Here is a 19765-nt window from a genome sequence, read left to right on the forward strand (position 1 = left end):
AGCTACATGCTTATTGCCAACAAGGAAGTTCTTTTTGCTTGTCATTCTGAGGGAGTAAAAATGTTTTTTGAAGGAATGCCTCAATTCCTCAACAACTGATTCTGTCAAACAAGAAACTAATATGCCAGCTACTATCATCTACACATGATCTGTCTGAAAGAAAATTTATGAATCTCTTAAAATTAAGCAATGGCCAAGGTAGATTTGTCATGCTAAAAATTACAACACATTTGAAAAATTTTATTTGGATTTATGCTCTAATCTATAAGCTTCTTTCTTGGAAGGAAATATTCATTGTTAAATGGCACAAAGGGAAAACTAAGAGAATCGCATGCATGGAAATGCACTTAGCTCAAATATTTATTTTCAAAGTTTTTGCTCCTCTTCATAAAATTTTGCTTTGATAATGACTGAATTTATGAAAAATAAATTTCACTGAATTCACATATTTTTTAAAGTCTTTTTCCTTGATCCTAAATTTAATAAATATTTTCAATTTCAATCACTGAGTAATTCTGCTTTATGAAGGCACCAGACCATAAAGTGTTAGAGTTTTCATCTTTCTAATAAACAAACCTTTATTAATAACCTTTATTAATAATATTCTCATTTTATTAATTAGTTTCCTACATTTTAAAATTCAACACCCTTAATTGATAATTCCACATTAATTCATATCTGCATTATCATTACCTGGAAAGAGAAAATGCTGATTTTGAGAGCAAAGCTAAACATGCAGTGCATGTACATACTGTTCCTCGGGCAGGGAAGCTGTGAAGCCACAGATGGGTTTGCCTGTAGTGTCTTCTTGCCAAGGAGCACAGGCTGGAGGCTGAGTCAGAAGCAGCAGCAGGGTTGTCTCTGTGTTCTGTCCTGTGCTGAGAAGCCACAGCCAAAACACTGGAGATTATGTAGGTTTTGTATGCTTTCATATAATCTGTATAGGGCTACGGGTGGGAGATATGGCCTGTTTGAAAATCATGCCATATATATTAGTAGCAGGTTTTTTTTTGTTGTTTTTTTTTTTGTTTTTTTTTTTTAAATTCAGAGTATTTCCTTGCAACAAGAATTATTAACAAATGCCATTTTTAAAGTAGGTGGCAGAACATACATTCAGAAGTAATTAAGTTTGCTGCTGAAATTCCTTCATTATTCACTTCTAAATTCACCAATTATTACTAAGATTTAAGGGATAGCTATGGACTTATATAATGAAGGACTGTTTTGAAATGCTTAAGCTATAACACATAATAGTTTCCCAATATGCAAAACTGGAGAAGGAACAGATTGGAATAATTGTCTGAAAGTGGTTATTTTGAGTCATTCTGCAAGCAATCATCATCAGCACAACTTGCTGCTGTATTTTTTTTCCACCAGATGTCAGTATTATGCAAATGCTGGCATCAAATTTAACATTCTTCCACTTCCACAACACATTGTCATTAGAAGTTGTAAAATAACTCTGTGACTATCTAAGGAGTTAAACTCCTGGGAAAATCTGTGACACAGATTTGACTCTAATTTTCTTCCTAACACTGCAAATTGTTTATTGGTACACAATTTTAAGTTCTAGACCATAACGAATCAAATTGTCTACATGTTTGTTCATGAATATCTGTTCTTCAGGTCTGGCCCATGTACAAGTCCAGGAGACAAATGGATTTTTTCCTCAAGAATTTAACCCAGTTAAAGAGATGAATGCATGAGACAACAAGCTGTCCATGCCATACAGGGAAGCTTAGGGAAGAGAAGACTTTCACAGAGTTCAATGGCTCCCTCCGTGCACATGGCTCTCTATCCTATTTTAATGAAAGGAAATACAAACAGATATATTAATCTGTGTATCTATTGCCAAAATAAAAAACAGCAATTTCCACACCACTTGTGAAAACACATGTATAATTCCTGAACACTCTTAACCATTCTTGCTTTTTGAACAAGGAGATTTTTCTTCTTTTTTATATTTTTTTCCTAGAAACAACTGCCGTTCACAGAACTGCATCATATATCTTGTGGCATAAACTCACATTGTGACTTTCACCCCTTTTCATGAAATACGTAGTCTGCTGCTTCAATTATCAACTGCTTTGTCCCAGTTGAATCTCCTACCAAGATTTACCAAAATATTCTTTTGTCAGATCAAACAAAATCATACAAAAAATGTAAGAAAGAAAAGCAAAAATGAATCTTGAACACCAGCTGATAAATATCACATAGCACAAATCTACATAGCAGCTAAGGTGACATGATACAGTGAGTATATAGGTTTCCCCCCTTCCTGATTTTACCATATTTTTATACTTTGAATACTGAAGGACAATAGAAGTTGCTTTATGGGGCTCAGACTTTTCCTCCTTAGTTAACATCTCTGTAGCCTTCTCAGAGTACCTCGGGTTTTCTTGGTACCTGCCTTTGCTATACTCAGCATATTCTTCCTCAAAGTTAGGCAGTCAGGATGAGAATGTGGTAGAAGAAGCGTGATGAATAATTGTGGCAGGGACTTAACTGGGTACAGTGTCATGGTTGCTCAGTCTGGTAACATCACTCCCAGTGTCACTCAGTTACTCACAGCTGGAGCAGACCTGACCTGCAGAGAGAATGTGGAAGGGAGGCACAGCAATGGTTTGCCTGGGGACAGTGATGTGTTGGTGAAGGAACTATTAGGAAAAGAGTTGGGGGAAAGCAAACATGAAGCTCCAGCACACAGGGTAGCCCTTCAGAGACTGTGCAAGAAGGGGAAGAACAGTATTTGGCTCGTTAAAGTATGACAAAAAATCCTTTTCATTCACATGTTAAATTCTGGGAGACATCTGATGTACTGTTATGCTTAACACAAGTGATTTGGAGGAGTTGAAGAGAAAAAAAAAAGCAAACACAAAGGTACAGAGGCCTTTTATTAGTAGAAATCAAACTAAGGTGATTAAGTCCATTAATAACAACCAAAGCTGCTATTATTTTCATAAACTATCTTACCATCTTTACAGAGATTATGGTATAGTAACTGTCATTTTAAATATGAGAAATACTTCACCTTATCATTGAATATCATATTTTTCCTTAAAGATGGCTCTAATATTAATGTGGCATGGAAGTATATTTTCCACAAATGCAGCTGCTATAAAAATCTAAGAGGATCTGTGTTCATATAGCAGGTGCCAATGAGCTAAGGAGAATTATCATGGTCATAAAGTCTCTGAGTCACATTCCCCTGAGTCACTAATGGCAAAGTCAAGATAAATTCAGATTAGGAAAAGACAGAGAAGTCCAACTCCACAGAAATGACCAAATATTCTTTCTGAGAGGGATGGATGTGTCCATGCAGCTGTAGGTTTAACCATGCTCAAGGTTGAGAGTCTAGAACTTAAAGTCCAAAAACAACCTATCTCCAGTATACAAACAGTCATATTTATAATGTTACCCAACACTATTTTTTGTTTTCTTTTAACATATATAAGAATTTTCCTATGGTTGATTAAGCTTAAAATCCTTCGGCAAGAAAAAATGTGAATCTTTAAAAAAATAAATCATAAATATACTGTACTGCCAGTATCTACATAGCTGCTGACACCATCCAATAGTTTGCTTAATAGATTTCCATTTGTAAAAGTCATTTTGTGTGTACTCAAGTGTATTTAATTCACTCAGGTACTCATTAATTGTATTGTTTTTTACTGAGGTTTCTAAGAGAAACAACTGAATAAAAACTATGGGCTTACAGTCCTACAGGATATCAGAATACTACAACAGTCTGCCCAGTCTGTATGGTAGAATTTCAGATAACTGAGCACCGGTTAATTGCGTATTAACAAAAAACAAGTAAGAAACAACAAAAATAATACACAAGCCCATGTTTTATCAGACTATACCTATATTGTGTTCACATGACTAATACGAAAATGTAATCAATTAACTTGAACTACTACATTGCAAAAATCCTAACATTTTTCATTTGTTTTTCAGCAAATGATACAAGCATCTAATTTTCCAGATTGCTGACCCTGAAATTCTGGCTTTCTTCATTTCTGTGAGTGAAATGCAGCCTTGCTATAGAGGGGATCGAGCTTCTGTCTGTGCAGCAGGGATCTGTCCTCTTCCACATCTGCATCTTCAAGCAGCCATAAATGGCTACCTGACTGTTCCATGCTGCTGCACATGCAGTACATCTGCCATACCATCACGCTATTCATGCTGGGAAGACAAAGCAAGAGCACATGGGCACACCACCAGCTACTTGATCCTACTGCGACAATTAAAGTGAACATGTAGCTACAGGTTTCTCTCAGCTATCTGTTCCTCTTGAATTCCTCTAAGGAGAAATATGCTTTGGAACTGCTCAAAATTCAGGTTTTCTAGATAGCATTTGCATTTTGTACCCTGTGGGAAACTCTCACAAGTCCTGGGATGTCCAACCTTTTGACTTGCTTTGGCAACGTTTAATGAATAGAAAACATCTTGGGTTGCATATAAATATGTTGCTCCAAAAGTAATACCTCCTATTTATTTTCATAGAAAAGATAACAGCTACAAAGAGCACAATAACATTAATTGATACAGGGAAAAAAAAAAAAAAAACACCAACAAAAAAAAAAAGTCACGAACAAACCCTATTTTTCCATATAGTTATCACCATTAGCTATGCATTTTTGCCAGCAATGAACAAAAGCCTACAAACTGTGATCATAACAATCTGCACCAGTGAATGTGACCCACTATCACCACTACTGAAACACCCAGCGCCTCACTGTGCTCACATTCACTCTTTGGTCTCCATAAGCAAGCGTTGGCAAATGTCAGTGGGTGCCAATCTTTCCACATGGAGGAATTCAGTGATACATCTTTGCTTCATACACGTTTCCATATCAGACACCATGCTGTCAGATTGCTGCCATCTGTAATACAGTAACAACGTGGAATATGGTGGGAAGGTCCAAGCTCTACTGCTGTACCACCACCACCACCACCACCTGCCTCTGATGTCACGGGCCAAAAACATGAAATAGGAGGCATTACTTTCAGAGCAGCATTTGCAAAAGATACAATATCATTAATATGTAAGTAACATTTTAATTTAAAATGTTTGTCTTAAAACATTAAGAGAAAAAGAGAGATGAACAAAAACAAAACTAGTGGGATGTGTGACCTTGCTTTTGTGAAACTAACACACCAATCTGGGTTGCCACATTGCGAGCTGTGCTGGGCCTCATGAAGTCTGTAAATCATGGGTTGGAGATGCCTCCACGAGTCCTTGAGTTGCATAAGGCATACACATGTAAAAATGTTTTAAGGCAGATGTCCTGAGCCAGATTATTAGTGTACTGCTATGGCTACTATAAAGGAAAATTCTTGCATTTCTTCACTTCTCTCTTGCTCTTTTTCACTGCCCTTATCCCTGTTTTATGTTACTTTGGTTCCACTTAAAATTATGGTACAAAGAGCAGCATGTCAAGGAGAAAAACAAATAGTGAAAGAAGAACCTAGCCATAAAAGAAGTACCTTAATGAGGTATTCCTGCTCAACATGTTACTTTTTGTCCCCTATCATAAAAGTATGGTCTCAATGATAGGGGTTCAAGACTGCCTTCTTGATTGTACATGCAAATAAAACAGATGGAATTAGAAAATTCCAGAAGATGGTTTGCATGTTTTAACTGGAACATGGCCTTTCTCAGGATAGTTTGTTCCCCAGTGAGTTTCACTCTTAATCTTCAAGAATAAATTCACTAAGCTCTGAGTAAAGCTTTTTAGAAGATACAGGACCAATAGCTTCAGAGAACAAAATACTCCCTATGAAAATCCTTTTTTCTTGGACAGCTGGGTAAGAAAACCATTTAGATAGATGGTCTGGAAAACACAGCTCTTGTCATTATTTTTCTGGTCTATGTAGTATTTCTGGCTTGAACTCACCATGCAGAACCACAGAGTATTCATGCAAACTTATTTTTTCAAGTCATCTTTTTTTATAGCATGACAGGGATTTAGTGGCAAAATTTCAGTTGTTGCTGTGTTATTGCTAAACCTGTGGCAGCTACTGTAAAAAGAGCTTCAGGTTGACATGGCCTCACCACTTTTAGAGGAGATACACCCATCCCCAAGCCATTTCTTCCAGACATGGAAAGTTCAGCAACATCAAAGAAAAGCAGGCAGATCAGAAATACCAAATTCAAAGAGGAACCAAGATCATCTTTCCTGGATGATCTAGGCAGACTCAGCATGACATGAGGGGAAGAAGTCCACAACAGATTGTACAATTTGGGCAGAATCTTCTTCTCAGAACAGATCTCTCTGCAAAATAGCTACCAAGTTCTTGGTTGATGCTCAGTCAAAAAAGATCCACTACTAACCAAGTAATCATCATACTAGCAGGCATCACTTACCTGTTGCCATCATTGCTAACACCTGTTTATTGCCAGAATAAGTCACTGAAGTGTTGGAATTCTCTGTAGATATCTGAAAAAACAAGAAACTATAATTGAAAACTTTCAGAAATGGCCAAGTTCCTCCTTTGTAAAGAATATAAGTTAGAAAAAATTCATGTGCGACAGAAAAAGCTGCTAAATATATTGAATGCTGTTCTTTTCAACAGACATCAACCCAAAATGTCAGTGGTGCTGAAAAGGGATATCACCAGGAGACATAAATGCTGCATAAATAGTATCTGTTTGCAACATTTGGTGCAATTCAATGGAAATAAAAGGCTGCTTATATTTAAGAGAGAGTTTGTTTAAGCAACGCCCTTCCTCTCCTGGGATGAAATGCATTATAGTCTGCTCTTTTATGGTTTAGTTGAATTGAATATGTATTCTTCAGAAAATCAGCTAAACCATCAGTTGTGGTAATGCAGAAATGACTAATTAGAAAAATACACTGGAACTTAACTGTGAAAAGTGCTATATAATATTCTGTCACTGATTATTATAGTAAGTACAGTATAGAGAAGCTCTGCCCTAAAATTTACAGTGCCAACTATAGGTGCATTGCAGCCAGGGATCAACAGATAATTTTGATCAATAGGGGAAGTCAGATTATTATCCCTTAAGATCTGTCAAACTAAAGGAATAATTTATCTTATAAATTAACTTATACCTTATAACTTATACCTTAGTAATGTAAGAAAATCTGAGAAATAACACTTGAGAGCTGTTTTTCATTTTGCAGTTTTTGCCATTTCTCTTGTTCTGCTAAAATGAATTTAGCAAATAATTTCAGTGTCTCCTCTTTTCAACTTTACAGCCAAACCATGTGATAAATTGACCTTGGGAATAAGATTGGTTTTAAAATCCCTCTTTCCATCCACTCCCGCTGCGGACATTCATCCCCACATCTGCAATGAATTTTGCCATTGCTGAAATCATGCTGATTTGGTTTGCTTGGCTGTGCTGAAAGCAGGGACATCAATAAGATCCTGCTGGGATATAAAGTATCTTGCACAAAAATAAGTAAATAAATAAATAAAAGAATGGGTAAGAATAAGGGCAAACAGGTAGAAAGATCTTGTAACTCAAAGAGGTTTTGTATCTGTTTTGTAACATGCTTTTAGTACTATTGATGATTAAGAACAAACTGAAGAAAAAGGGAAACTGAGGATCAAGGGCAGGGAACTTTTAAACTAGTCTTCATTGAACCTGACTTTCCTGCAAACAAATAAAAATCTTGCACCAAATATTTATCTACAATTGATTTTCTTGCATCTGAAAAGCACAAATCACAGTTTGATTAAGAACAGCAGTGTCTATAGAAATGAAGACCCATGCACCCTACCTCAATATAAATCAGCTTAGGCTGCCAACAAACAGAAAAGAGTGTTTGTTGACAGCCTAAATTGATATACACTAAATATATGCAGAATTTGAAGTGAATCAGTTATGGCTGATGTGCTGAGCTTTGAGAAGCTCTGCTGCTCCCTTGGCTTGTGCTGCTGATGGAAAATCACTTGCCATTATGGCATGTGTTCTCATCAACTGCACACAAAGAGCTATAACACAGTCAAATGAGAAGCAAACACATTTTGGATTTATATTATAACTATTTTTCCTTAGCGATATCATGCTAATTGACACATCAGTAGATTTGTATTAACAATTTAAATTACATTACATGCACATAAGTAATGTATTGTTATCACAGTTTTAAAGTAAAAGCTATTGTAATATTCAGGTACCCATATCTTCAGCACTCTTCAAGTTGATACCAGCCCAGCTTCTGGCAAACTGTTCCAAATGAGATCAAAGTAACACCAACCTTGTATATCTTTTCTCATGACCTACAGGTAAAAATTATAGCACATATATCCATGCTACCTTGCTTTTCCCAGGCTATGAATTTTGCTTTTAGAAATCTTTTACTCTCTTATTCTTAAGATATATCATTTCTGATAGTAGATGTTGTTTAAGACACAGATTTGAAGTAATGTACACACTGGCAGTGATTGTGAGTTTTAATGCAGTACTCATACTCCCCATAATTGAATCTCATCTCATGGGAAAGCTGCTTATTTTATTTTTACCCATTTGTGATTTGTGAGAGATACAGTCCATTGGGAACTCAGAGTCATGATAGGGAATAAAAATTTTACTCTTAGTTCTAGATTTTCTTTGTCACTTTTCACTGCAATAAGATTTTTTTAAATCACATATTTGACAGAGACATGATCTATAATTCATATAACACCTCCACCTTATTTTTTCTAGTTCTAGTTTTTGTTCTCATAATTTCTACTAAAGGATTTATCTCCTGGGCTGTACAAAAAATACATGAGACCATGAGCATTGCTCCAATAGCAAGGGCAACTGAATGAACAGGACTTTTTGATTGTTTTGGTATGAATGACTTGGTTAAGAATAGGCAAAGAAAAAACTACACAGCATGAACAATTAATAAGTACACAAAGTACACAAGTGTGTTTATTACATTTTTGCAAGCACTTTGTTCTACATTTCAAAAACGCCACCATCAAGCTGTTGGCACATTTATGTACAAAACAGATTAATTGTAATGCCTGCTACAAAGCATTCTTTGTGAAAATACAAACTCTAATACCAGAGAAGAGCCAAAAGCATTAACATCATTACATGAGTTTAAAAGACATAGTTTTAAAAATCAGCACAAACGTTTTAAGACACAAAACTGAAACACTACAATATAGAATCCAAAAGAGGTTCCTAATACTTTTTGCAGAACTGTAATACTGGTACTGCACATTATGAGAAAACTGTTGACCCTGTAGGACAGCCTAAGTGTAAAAAAAAAAACAACAAACAAAAACAAAAGAAGTTAAAAAGAAAACAAAAATTAAAAATTAAATCAAAACCACAACGAAAATCCCCAAAACAAGCAAAAGAAAAGTAATCAATCAACTAATACTACTTAATGCATTATCATGCCACACAAATAACTATAGTAATACCCTCTACTTACTACAAGAATTGTTAAAAATTACTGATGATGCATGACTAGTAATAGTACAAAGAGTTTTACTCAAGAAGTTTTATTAGAAATGCACTTACACTGAGAGAGAATTCACAATGGTCCAATAAGTGCACAAACTACCTAAGTTTTTAACACTGACAAAAATGTCTTGTCAGGCTACATCACTTTAAAAGACACTTTACAGCATTCTTGTAGCATTAGAAATAGGCAAAAAAAAAAATTAATTTAAAAAAATCCACCAAATTTGGTCTGATAAAACTGATTTAGTTTAAGTAGGGTTTTTTGTTTGGTTGGTTGCTTGCTTGCTTTTGTTTTTGATACAGGAAATTCCTTCAAATTAAGATGACTTATCTTTCTGATAAAATTTTCCTATCAAAATAAATGTTCAAATATATTACTACACTTTCAAATAATAAGCTCTGTAGTGGTCTTTCACCTAACTTTAACATAATACAGGTAAACCAATATGCGTAGGAAAGCTAGAAGCCAAGCTACAACATTTATGGAAGTCTCCTTTAATATATCTTGTACAGTTCAGACAGGTGCAATCCATTTAAATTTTTAAAGCAGGTAAAAACTTCTGATTCCTACAATCACTGTATTTTTGATATATTACTTTCATAAATGTAGCTAAGCAGTAATTTCTCACATCATCACATGAACAACTCCAATTTAGCATAACCATCGTTGAATTAAAGAGAGATCATTCTGTAAAAAACTATGGATAACTATATCACTTAAGTAACAATTGTCTATATACCATAACTCTTTAACAGGTAACCGTGGTATTGAACTCCTTCAAAAGGCAAGTGTCCATGCATTGTTAGCACCACGGTCGGCATGCTCACAATACAAACAGGAATTATCACCCATGGAACTTGGAACAAGAGAATATTCTTTAAAAACATCAATAATAATACAATGTTAACAAAGATAAGAAGCACTTTTTTCTTTTTTTTTTTCTTTTTTCTTTTTTCTTTTTTTTTTCCCATTTTTTATTTTACCCACTATTACAAATTTAGAAATTGCACCTTTGATCGTTTAAAATGTTCTTAGGACCTTCATTCAAGTTGATGAGGGTCCGTCTGGCAAGATTTCCAAATATAAAGGAAAGTCATCAGTGTTTTCTTTATATATTGTACATCATGTACAATGGTCCCTTTGAAGTATACCTGTAGTTAAAGTAGTTATTGAACTCAAAACTAAAAAGTATAAAAAGCTACCTTTTTTCAAAAACATATAAGAAACAATGCAAAAGGTGTTATGCTTAACACATACAAAGTGATTAAAAAAATCAAACACATATTTGTATTTGACAATAGTTTAGTATCCTTCATCTAGCGGAACTAATTAGCTTAAAAGGATTCAGGAAAGGCTATTTAGGAGCTCTGTGGTAGAGAACGATCACAAAAAGTAAAAACTAATTTAGAAACCAAGTGCTAGACAACCAAGAATTGCACATGGGTGATATGTAAGTCACCCAAACTATCTTTTGTGAGAAGCACTTTTAATTGTTTTTGAAATGGTTGGATGGCCTTTAGTTAAACGACAAAGCATTCACGTGTTAGAAAGTAAGACAAGGTTTCTTTTATGTGTAAGCATTGAGCCGCTCTTTAGAGCGAGTAGAATGAATGTCATGAAGCTCTTGCTCCTCCTTTGACTTAATATCCTCATATTTTTGCATTCTGCAGGCATCTTTCACATAGGCCCAGTTGGCAGACAAGACCATGAGATAATGGACCTGTAAGAGAAGTAACATGGAGTTAAGTATCAAGAGACCTAACCAGATTCACGTTCAAACTTTAGAAATTACAGGGCTGAGTTTGTTGTTGATCGTATTACTCTTGAACACTTACTGGTCATCATTTAGTACATAGGAAAAAGAAATCAAACTAAATTAATCCAAAAGCTGGCACCATGAGTAGTATCCAGGTCTGGGATTATTAGATCAAATGAGAGATGATGGTATCAAATTTCCATAATCTCCATTCAGATGAATTAAATGCCTTACCTTTATTTATTTATTTATTCCCCCACTATAAAATTCTTGACAAAATTCAAAGAATGTGACTGGAAGTTCTAATCATTTTGTCATCTCAGATAATTAGACCATTGCTATTCTTTAGAGAGTATGATTTCAATAGAAAAATATAATTTGAACCTCTCAAAAATAATATCTGGCCAGGTAGACAGATGAGAATCCTACAAGCTGAGGTTACCTGAGCAGTGTTCTTAGCAACTTCCTCACTTCTTAAATCCGTAAGCCAGAAAACCTCACAGCTGAAGATTATGTGATGAAAATGGGACCTTGTAGGCCCTGATTTCTTGACACAAAATATTTGGTAACATTCCACTATGACACTAGAGTCTGGCATTTTCACGTGGCATTTTACTTGGCTTTTAAAAAGTACAAAAAAACAGACAAACTACTCTTAAGATACGTTGTGCATAGTCGGGCATTCATTTAACTCCAATTTTTCTCTCTTCTCTCTCTAAAAAAGTTACAGAACCAAAGTTCTGGCATAGAGTTGAAATCTCTTGCATGTCACACTCACTGTAAGTATGATGACTTCCCTGGAAGTAACTACTTCAGTATCTATAAAGAAAAAAATCTCAAATACATATTTATGCTACATAATTACACATTAGCTAAAGATTCCACCACCACTGTTTTTTTTTGTTTGTTTGTTTTTTAATTTCACACCAAGTTCCCAGATAACATTGACACAGGGAGGAGGTCATCTTTAAGTGGCTGTCTAATTGCATTTCACACTTCCCTGACCCGAATAGCCTGAAGCCCTGTCAAGGCTTATTCAAATTGAAATAGGGCAGCTTCCTCAGTTTGCCTCGGGACGTTTCAATTACAGGCATATGCAAGATAGTGCAGGGTCTTTCCGTCGTCTATGAAACATTCCTGCTTAATTTTCTTCCTAAGAAGAAAGTATATTTTGACCTTTCAGATCTGTAGAATTTGGAATGGATTTTTTTGTTTGTTTTGTTTTTTTTCTTTCCTTTTGGGACATTTCATGATCTCAGCAGGGTAGAAGGCTGAAGAACTTGCTTTTCTTCTCTTACCTGCATCTAACATCCTTCAAAAGAACACAATTCTATTTGGCTACAGGAACTAGCCCACTTACGTATTTCCCTGACTTTTGTTTGACATTTTCCTTCTCTGTAAAATCAAGTTTTCCATGTCATGTAATCCTGAAAGTATATGAGTTTTTCTATGCTCCAACACTAATTTATATACTTTTTGAACCCCAGAGAGCATTTCCTTTTGGAGACTAAACAGGCAGGTAATTAATTGAAAAAAAAAAAAAAAAAAATCAAAATCCATGTACAAACCTGAGACCAAAAGAGAGAATAAAGTAATAGCTATGGAGAAAACATGACTTGTGACCACATGGTTTTAACAATTTTGTTTGTTTTTGCAATAAATACTCACATTTCTCTACTACATGTATGTTTTTAATCCAGAGTAATGAAAAGTAACTTACTCTCAGATAGTCCTGACATGGATAAGCAAACTTCGACAACTTTAAAGAGTTTACATATACCAACTAATTTGGGTTTTGCAAGTGTATCTCCAGAAGTGATAAAGTGAAGCATATCAATGAAATGATCAAAATGTCATTTAAAAGAGATGATTTTACTATTCCAATTGTTCAACATCTCATGGATAAAATAGTGTTATTGCTGAATGGTAAAAATACAAAATGCTTACTACTTCAGTCAGATACTCTATTTTAAAGTAAATATCTAATAAATGTTTTCAACCTGCAATGAATTCATATGCTTTCTCCTTTGTAAAGGACTAATATTTTGATCTCATTTTTCTGTCAAGAAGAATTAAATTTCACAAATGTAGAGTTTTGCTACTCTTATGGATTTGTACAAAGACACTAGCCTAATTTCATCAACTTAGCATTGTTCTGATTCTTTTTGCAATAGCACATATGAAGAAGGATGGTGATTCTCCAGTGACTTAAATTACCTCTATACAATGTTTTTGATACCCTAGCCCACTGTCAATTTCTTCTGATTTGGAGCACACGATCTTTCTTCGTACTGTATGAGGCATTTAGACAGAAAGTACATTTTTACCTCATTGTTGTGGTTTAGCAGCTAAGCGTCAAACAGCTGGTCAGTCACACCCCCCAAGATGAAAGAAGAAATGAAGGAAAAGGGGAGAGAAATGAAGGAAAAAAAAAAAAGAAACTCGTGTGTTTAGATAAAAGCAGTTTAAAAAGAGAAAGGAAAAAAAAGAAGCCAAGGGCACTATCTCACACACTTTTTTTTTATTCCTTGGAACATTCTCATTGGCAAAAATTGAAAGTATGTCCTAAAAGAGAAACTAAGATATTCACATATATGCACAGAGCAGACAAATAGACACAGTTAATAAAATAGCAGCATGGTAAGCCTGTGAATATCCAGAAAGGCATAGATAATAAATGGATATTATTTTGGTCATAAGAAAGACACACAAGTTCCTATGCTTTTCTGAATATAGCAATAGAATGGTAAAAATTCCCATTAAGTACCCGAAGGTGCATCTTATTCAAAGCAATCATGACATTCTACATAAAAGGTAATCCAGCAATAAAATTTAAATTTACATATAGGTAGTAGTACTGAATTACAGAATTATACTGTACCAATAGGCATGCAGATTGAGTAAGTAACAATCAGCACATATTAGTGATTCAAATGACAAGATGGAATAGAATAGGAATAGAATAGAATGGTGTTAGGCAGCTTACCATAGCAATGACTGCTGCTCCTGCTCCAGCGAGTGCCACAATGAACAAGTGGAATGTCATGTTTAGCTGCAAAAAGGAACAAAGAAAGGGATTTTTATGCATTTAATGCTAAATGGAAACTGAACAAAAAGCCTGAATAATGCAGAACAAAAGATTGCCTTCCTGGTACCATCGTTCTACAAAACTGGTGATTACTAATACTTTTTACCAAAAGATTGAAATTACAACATGACATTGTTGTTACAATACTCATATCAAGGACTAAATAAATAAATAAGTAACAAATATTTAAAAATTAACAGGACTCAAAAAATAGTTTACGTTTGCAGTGATACTCTCTATGATAGTGATTATGATACTATCTAACTGGCTCTTCAAAACTTTAGTTTCTCTAGTGGCAGAGAGAGACTAAGAATTTGTTTCCCTTTGCCAGCTGTAGCTTTTCATATGCTCATATGCAGATTTATTTTCCTCCAAATTTTGCCAATAAAATTTGTTCACAGTGATATAATATAAACAAAGTTATTTAAGTAATCCAAGCTACCTACTCCACTCTATCCCAAACTAAATGATTACATCTGTTTTTCAGACCAGTGATCTGGTTTACACTCACTGTACTGATAAGGTACCCTTGTACAGCAAGGGTTGCATTTTCTTAGATGCTTTCTTATATAAAGAAGGGTGATTGTGTAACTGCATTCTAGGAAGATTTATGCAAAAAGAGTAAGACCCTGAGATACATTTAATGAAGCACCCTCTGACTTCAGATTGATCAAGATTTTATCCTCTCTTACAGTTTTAGATAGACACTTTGTCTGCCCTGTTTTCTACCTTTATCATTTAAAAACAGAACCAAAGATCTCGGCTGTACTGAAATTGTGGTCTTTTCCTGAGAAAAAAATAAAAAGAGGTACATTTATCCTAATGCGCTGCAAAATTTGGTCTAATCCATCTGAAAACTTTATTCTCCTGTTATAACAGCAACTGAGATCTTCAAACAGTAATTCTATATATAGTCATCTTCATTGTGCAGCAAGGTGCATTAGTATTCAAAAACACATGCACCTTGTTTATTTCTTAACAAAAACAAAATACAAGTATGTTTAGAAAAATAATGGCCAGAGAAGCTGCAGTGACTAAATGCAATATTGGTAAAAGAGCAGGAAAAGTACTTGATCACTGTATTTTCCACTTTCCACACCATTTTATCACTCTAGCTAGAATCATAACAAAGAGTAAGAAGAAAAAAACACACCAGTTACTCCTATTATAACGTATGTCATGGATTTGACAAAATATCATCACATTTACTCACCTCATTCGAGTCACACATCTTGATGAAACTTTCTGATGTGGTACAAACCTTCTTTTCCTCTCCAATTGTTACAATACCTGAGCAGAAAAAACATTCACAGTATTTAGTTCTCCTAGTACATAGCAGTCTACTTCATGTGAGCCAGGAAAGCTAAGAAATATCAATTTTTGCCTCCTACATAGAAGTCTAGTTAATAACAAAATCATTTTTTCCTAATTTCAGTCATCAAAAAAGCAAACATCATCTTCTTAGTAAAAATTCTACTAGGAAACATGCGGGCAATGATTTTTGTGCCATTAAAAAAGAAGTCTTTATTCTACATTTTAATCAGCACAATAATTGAAACATTAGGAAATAATTTGCAACCAGTGTGTACACATATCATGCTGGATATTCATATTCTCTACCCTCATATTAAGAACTATGCTGTATATTGTATTCAGATGTGTTGATCTGGTACAAAGCTTCTTCCAAAAGTTATAACCAAGAATTACTCAAACACATATTTGATTGTCATAATAGTTTCTATCAGCAAAAATAACCAGAATTTACACTGCTTGCTTCAGCTAATGTTGAAGTACTAAATCAAAGACAGCTTGAAGAAAATCCCTGTAAATCATTTATCATGAAAAACAGTGAAGTTCTTTCCTATTAGAAACAAATAGTTTTAAAACGGAATTTATAGAAAACAGATATATTCACAGAATATCCATTTTACATGTTAGTGCTGTATGAACATTTTAAATAAAAATAAGAATAAAAAATAAGTATGAACAAAATAAATACGAGCAAAACAAAAGCTAAGAGAAAGAAGAATGAATACTTTGGTGAGATCTGTATAGATAACTGTCTTTGCAACTCACCTATAATGCTGGGGGGGAATTTTTTTTTTTAAATAGATCACCCCTGAAAACAATAAGGTGAAGTATTTTGTTTCAGGTTAAGTTAAATATCCGACATATATCAAACTCTTTCACTCCTATGCAGTGCAGCATTTTTTCTATCTTCAGGCAGCAATTAAAAACGTACCACATGTTTATATTTGGCTAAGGAGACAAAGGAATGAGACTCACAGAAGTGTCCAAGAGGAGTAAGATTACCCAAGGCTCTGTGGGCTGAGAAACCACAGAGGTCCAGAGTATCTAGTCTCAAATCAGTCTTATGAAAGAAAGGAATCAATATCAAATCCAAGAATTCTCAGACTTTTATAAAATTCCAAACCACTTTATGTCTAAATTCTCCATCCTTCAAAAAACAAATATATTTCCACATTTTTTTAAACTCCACAGCTCACCCTGTAGCCCCAGATTCTTTCTCCAGAAGCCTCTTAGAAAGTTCCTATTTGTATTGCTCTTCACCTTCACAAGGCCTAATAATGCAGCAAATCTCTGATAAACTGCCTTGACTTGTAGGTAATACCATAGAAACAGTTTTTTTTTTTTTTTTTTTTTTAAAAAAAAAAACATTGGTCAGAAACATTCAGATACTTGGAAACAAACCAACATGACATTTTCTGTTGTGAAATCTTGCTGTATTTAGTATCCTTCACTCACATACCATACTGGCGAAGATCCAAGCAGAGATTAGTTCCATCCACTAAGGTGGCATTTCGGCAAATGGTCCACAGATTGAAGTACATGTAAACAGGCAGAGAAGTGAAGGCTGTAACTCCAAGCCAAGCCAACATAAAGATGTATGTCAGCATAATAAACTGTAGTAAAAGAGGGAAAAACAAGTAAGTTAGAATTTAACTGATACTCAAATGCAAGAAAAAGAACCACTGAGTAATGAGAAGAGAGAGGGAGAAAGAGAGAGAGAGAAAAAAAAGAGAAAGAGAAGAGAAAGTGGATTTCTGATTGTTTTTGTCTCTTTCTGTCTTTGTTAGTATTATGGATTTGGTCTCATTAGAAAAACAGAGCAGTTACCCTTTCAGAAATGCAAGCTTACTCCACGCATTCCTGTCACTCTTGGGTCTGTGATTGTTGCAAAGCATCCCACCTGAAGTACTGACCAGTGCTGCACACTTTTTGAAGAATATCTCTACCTCTCCCCCATCACCACTAGTCTTTAGTTAAAACAAGAGGCAACAGTGATTGGTTTTACTACTACTGTTCACATTAATAAATATATATATAGTATAATACTATATGCTGTGCTTGCTTTTGCTATTAAAATCCAGGTCTTAAAAAAAAAAACAAACAAGTCCTAATCCATAGCTACTGCAGAATTTCACTGGTGTTGAATCAATGAGACCATCTATCTGTCATTTTGTTATTACATTTAAAGAAATTTGAGATCAAAAGAAATAGAAGGGAATTCATCATTGTGAACAAACTAGGGTGCTTACCTCTGTTAGCAAGGAATTAAACTACACATTTTGTAACACATTTCCCAAAGGCTCAGCACATTTCCTTTTTTAGCCCTGAGCCTTGAGAATATGGCATTCATTACTTGTATAGCAATACGCTTGTAGGAAGCATTGAACTCCATTTGCCTCCAGGGCTGGTAGTTATACTGGCAGAAAGCATAATATATAAAATAACTAAATATATAAGCATTCCACCTCAGACAACTAGCAGACATTCATCAGTAAACTTTTCATTTTATGCCATGGAAAGGATATGAAGATGCTACACTGCTAAATGTGGAAGAAAGTCAACCTCTTAAATGTTGAATCCAAATAGTCTCAAGATTTGATGGTTTCAGATAGGTTGATGAATCCAAACACAATGCTGAATATTCAGCACACTGACATTTTTTGAGCTGCTTACCACAGCAAAAACAAAACAAAAAACCACAAAACCTACCAAACAAATAAAAAACCACAAAAAATACAAAAAACCAAAACAACATGGAATCTGAGAATAAGAAATAAGACCTATTTTTGCAAGCAGAATAGGCTGGTCCACAGAGTGCTTAAAATTAAACTTTAAAGAGTAAATAAAGGGAAAATTGAATTTTCTCATTATTCTAATGAAAGATCTCTTACATGAGGTCATAAAGGAAAAAGCCTAATAAAAATACAGTTCTTAGTTCTTGAAATCAAACAATATCAGCTATAAATGGTTGTAAACGGTACTGAAAATTGCTCCAGGCATAGCTTGTCCACGTGTACCTGTTCAGGAAAAATAATCCAAAGCAGAAACTAGTTTTGAATTTTAGGTGAGGTAGTTTTATTACTTTGCTGGTATAGGATGGACATTTTCAAGCCATATTGAAGAGACTGTAATTTGATTTACCTTAACTTACTTCCAAATAATATTTAATAAAAGCCATTTTGCTTCTGAGCAAGTGTATTTACATAAGATTTAATGTAGCTTAATTAATCCAGTTTAAAATTTAAGTCAGATTGACTTTCCTGATTGCCCCTTGGTAGATCGGTCTTTCAGCAGTATTTTGAAAAGATGGAGAATTTATAGCTCTAAAAATAATTATCAGAAGGATTCAAGAAACTATAAGGTAAAGTGGAACAATGAACAGAAACGTTTTTTCTTTGCTCCATCTTACAGTCTTAAAGCTGATGAGGCAACATATGTTTGAACCTTGGGCATTTATTTACATGTAACTACTCGGAAAATTACTTGGAAATGTAGATTCACGTAAGGACTATGAATTCCCAATTAAAATGCTGTGTCTGATCCTCATTTATTATCATGCTAAAGAGTTACATACAGGTTTAGTAAAGCAGAAACAACCAATAAGAATGTTCCTAGTGTGTTCTCAGAACAGCCTTAAAAGCCTCCATTTACTATTTTATATTCTATAGATCAATGTTTTCTGGAAGCATGTTAAAGGTAAGGACAGCTTCCTTAGTATATATTCTATGAGTGTGCCAAACAAGATAAATCTGCGGTCATACCTTTTGAGCCTCCTTCCAGATCTTATGAACTAATCAACATTTTAAACATTTAGCATAGTGCTCAGTGTAGTAATATATAATAATTTAACAGAGAGGACAGGGATGAAAAAGATCAGCCTTAGTATGAGCATTACAATCTTTGTTTAATATTTGTGAATCTTTTGATCTGTAGAAGGAGTGCATCTCTCTGTAGCGTAGAACAGGAATCCTGCTTAAAAGTCTGTGCTGAGATAACACAAAGCATTGGTATAGCAAAGAGGAAAAAACAGAGCTCGTTAGCCTCTAATAAAAAAAAAAAAACACCAAAAAAAGCAGCCTGCCTCTGCCTGGGGCATAGAATAAGAGCAGCAGAAATCTGTCAGATGATGGCTGGGAGTCATAGGAGCTACTAACTCAGAGAGAA

General features: G+C 34.6%; 1 protein-coding gene and 1 long non-coding RNA gene across 5 annotated transcripts in view; both read right to left on the minus strand.

The window, feature by feature from the left end:
• Positions 1–2421: 2421 nt before the first annotated feature.
• Positions 2422–6456, minus strand: LOC149918135 (uncharacterized). Its single transcript, XR_016466404.1, has 3 exons — positions 6374–6456; positions 3998–4188; positions 2422–2587 (listed from the first exon to the last, which is right to left on the minus strand). It is a non-coding gene; the product is annotated as an uncharacterized LOC149918135 (long non-coding RNA).
• A 2488-nt stretch (positions 6457–8944) lies between these two features.
• The window catches only part of GPM6A (glycoprotein M6A), a 151267-nt gene continuing 140446 nt past the window's right edge, over positions 8945–19765 (minus strand). For all 4 annotated transcript variants that reach the window (XM_090138936.1, XM_090138934.1, XM_090138935.1 and 1 more), the window contains 4 exons: positions 17061–17214; positions 15504–15580; positions 14189–14254; positions 8945–11166 (listed from right to left, as the gene is read on the minus strand). In XM_090138936.1, the coding sequence (XP_089995062.1) occupies positions 11014–11166; positions 14189–14254; positions 15504–15580; positions 17061–17214 (450 nt within the window). In that variant the 3' untranslated portion in view covers positions 8945–11013. The remainder of the gene's footprint in view (positions 11167–14188; positions 14255–15503; positions 15581–17060; positions 17215–19765) is intronic.

The sequence above is a fragment of the Phasianus colchicus genome, chromosome 4, assembly GCF_987193195.1.
Source record: "Phasianus colchicus chromosome 4, bPhaCol1.hap1.1, whole genome shotgun sequence".
Classification (NCBI taxonomy): domain Eukaryota; kingdom Metazoa; phylum Chordata; class Aves; order Galliformes; family Phasianidae; genus Phasianus; species Phasianus colchicus.